Source organism: Mesitornis unicolor, unplaced genomic scaffold (genome assembly GCF_000695765.1).
Source record: "Mesitornis unicolor isolate BGI_N332 unplaced genomic scaffold, ASM69576v1 scaffold29151, whole genome shotgun sequence".
NCBI classification, from domain to species: domain Eukaryota; kingdom Metazoa; phylum Chordata; class Aves; order Mesitornithiformes; family Mesitornithidae; genus Mesitornis; species Mesitornis unicolor.
Genome location: NW_010166511.1, coordinates 58,855 through 61,527, shown reverse-complemented (window position 1 = coordinate 61,527; position 2,673 = coordinate 58,855). Strand labels below are relative to the sequence as shown.

General features: G+C 41.3%; 1 protein-coding gene across 1 annotated transcript in view; it reads left to right on the top strand.

The window, feature by feature from the left end:
• The first annotated feature begins 272 nt into the window (after positions 1-272).
• REL (v-rel avian reticuloendotheliosis viral oncogene homolog) overlaps positions 273-2,673 on the top strand; it is a 24,731-nt gene continuing 22,330 nt past the window's right edge. Inside the window, exon 1 of the mRNA XM_010194983.1 lies at positions 273-401. Within this exon, the coding sequence (XP_010193285.1) occupies positions 309-401 (93 nt within the window). The 5' untranslated portion in view covers positions 273-308. The remainder of the gene's footprint in view (positions 402-2,673) is intronic.

The following is a 2,673-nucleotide window of genomic DNA, read 5'->3' as shown; positions in this document are numbered from 1 at the left end:
GAGGGGTGGACATCCTTCGCTAATTACTTAGATGACATTCATACCTGAGGCTTCATTTAAAATGTAGTATCTCCCCTTGCCCCCCACCCTCAATTGTGTGCATGTACATAAAGAGAATAAGAGTAGAATGTCTGAAAAGGTAGAGCAAGTGGAAAGATGGTAATGTCAACCAAAGAGTCTAGATATTCTAATTCTTGCATCTGCTGCTGCTTTTTAAGCTCTACTGTGTGCTAACATTGAAAATGTTTTGGTTTTAAGGTGGCCCTGAGCCCTACATTGAAATATTTGAACAACCCAGGCAAAGGGGTATGCGTTTCAGATATAAATGCGAGGGAAGATCAGCAGGCAGCATTCCAGGAGAACACAGTACTGAAAACAATAAGACCTTCCCTTCCATACAGGTAAATACCGCTTTCATCCATGTATTACCATTACCCAGATTAACTTTGTGCATTAGCTATGTGTTAGACTCGGTACAGTAAATAACATACTTTTCATTTCGTGTTCTGTTATTCTTTCCTTGGCATGCAAATGTAGTTGCAACAGAGTGGAAAGAGTTCCTTCCTCCTAGTCATTAAAAGATTTTGTTCCAAATTTACAAGAGAAGAAGGTGTAGAGGTAGTTAATAACGTGCTGTTGGAGAGGGAACTCAGTGAAGTTACCCATTGTCTGGGAACCATCCGTTATTAGCTTTTCCTGTGTGTGCATTTGTTCTGCTTTCTTAGTAAAAACAAACCCACATCATATAACTACTTGGACTGCAGTATGAATTTTGGGAGAGCTCTGAAGAAGTTTGCATACAAAATTTGAGAAGGCTTTGAAAAACTGCTGGGTGCAATATGAAAGAAGGCACTTTGTACAAGCGAGCAAAGTAAGCAAGTGACTTGCAGCCAGTGATTCAGTGATTAGGTTCTGCAAAAGAAACTACCATGAAGTATGCAAAGTCAGAAGGGGATACAGAATTGAAAAAAGGAGCTGAGAAAGGGGAATTATGTGGTCAAAGTACCTGCAATGAAGACAAGTTGGGCTGTTGTATTATGGATCAGTTGAGAAATCCAGAATGAAGGGATTCAGAATAGCCCTAGCAGCTATGATAAAAGCAGGGACAAAGATACAGACAGTAAAGGGGGAATGGAAGCATTTTGGCAGTAGCTTTCATATGTGGGACAAAGGAATGTGTCAGAGACCCTAGACAGAAAGGGTAAGGGAAAGAATTTCTGGGCTCCTGTTTGAATTTTAAGTTACTAGTGTTTCCTTGATCTCTTTCAATCTGGAGCAAATCTTTAGAAGATGACATTAGAAAAGAAAGCTCAAATAAAAATGGGAAGTTAGGAATACTTGCAATCTTGAAGTACATTACAGTGCCCAGGAACAGAAGCTTTGTATCTCTGTTTGCAGTGTGTGCAGGTATTGAAAAAAGATGGAGCCAAAGATGGAGTCTCTGGAATCACAGCAGAAAAAGAAGAGATATAGAGGCTGTGAAAGCTGAAAAATATTACATGTTTTATATTGAAACATAAGAGTTCTTAAAGAAGAGGAAGAGTTTGAGAAAGATGGTATTGGCAGTCATCTGTTGAGCAGCAGAGTGAGCCTCTACTACATAAAGCAGCTGTGGAAGCTGGTCTTGTCCTAAAGCCAGAATTACTATGGGAAGAAGCAAACAAGAAGGTCTCCACCTTGACTGTCACAGTGACAGATTTGGTTAAGGAATGCAGGAAATAGGCATCTTGCCAGATACATTTTTTCAGCACTCTACCAATTGAACAAGGAACTACGTAGGCTGCTGGCAAGAGTAAATACTTCCGCAAACTCTCAGCCTAGGGCTGTGTCAGGGCACAGGGAGAACAGGCAGTATAAGCCCTTGATTCCTCTTAGCCTGGACTGTGCTGCCCATCAAGGCCAGCCAGAACCCGAAGGGAAGATGGGACATGGTGGGTGACTGTGCAATCCTGGCCAAGTTTGTTCTTTTTTTTTTTAAAGATGACTGGTGATGACAGAGCTGATTGTTGCCCATAGCAGGTGATTTCTAGGTGAATTCCTACCTTCTTAAAGCCTGTAGGAGGCTTTAGTGCTGATTAGCTGCTAGGGGAGTCCCCTCTAGAGATGGAAACATCAATGAGGATGAGAACAGAGGGGCCAGGGAGAGATTAAATTTTGTGGTGTGGTTATGATGAAGAACATCAAGGAGGAACTGGAGAATCAAAAGTGGCTAGATCAGGCTTCAAGTTCAAGGGACTGGATGTGAAATGAGGGAGAAATTATGTAATAGTTGAAAAAGGTTAAGTTTACTCTTTTTAAGCATAAAAAGTAACAGTGGCTTATATGAAGGCCAAGAAAGGAGCCAAATTGAAGACTGAAGAAGCTAACAACAGATGATGGAAGCTATAAGAGCACAGGTCGAGTCAAAGGTTTGAGGTTTTGGTTGAAAAGGATGTATGATGCATCCTTATGGTCTCGGGAGGAGGAAAGAAAGGGCTGAAGGAGGAGAGGAACAGTTAGCTATAGGAAAGGGAAAGTGGAGGAGGAGAGCTCGCCTCTGCACAAATATGTGCCTGAGCAAGCCTTTTATTTGCTTTCAAGTTGTTAATGCTTCAAATAATTTAGGCTAAACTGTTTTTCCTTTTTTTTTTTCCTTTACACTCACCCATGCAACCGTTGGTGACTTCACTGGTA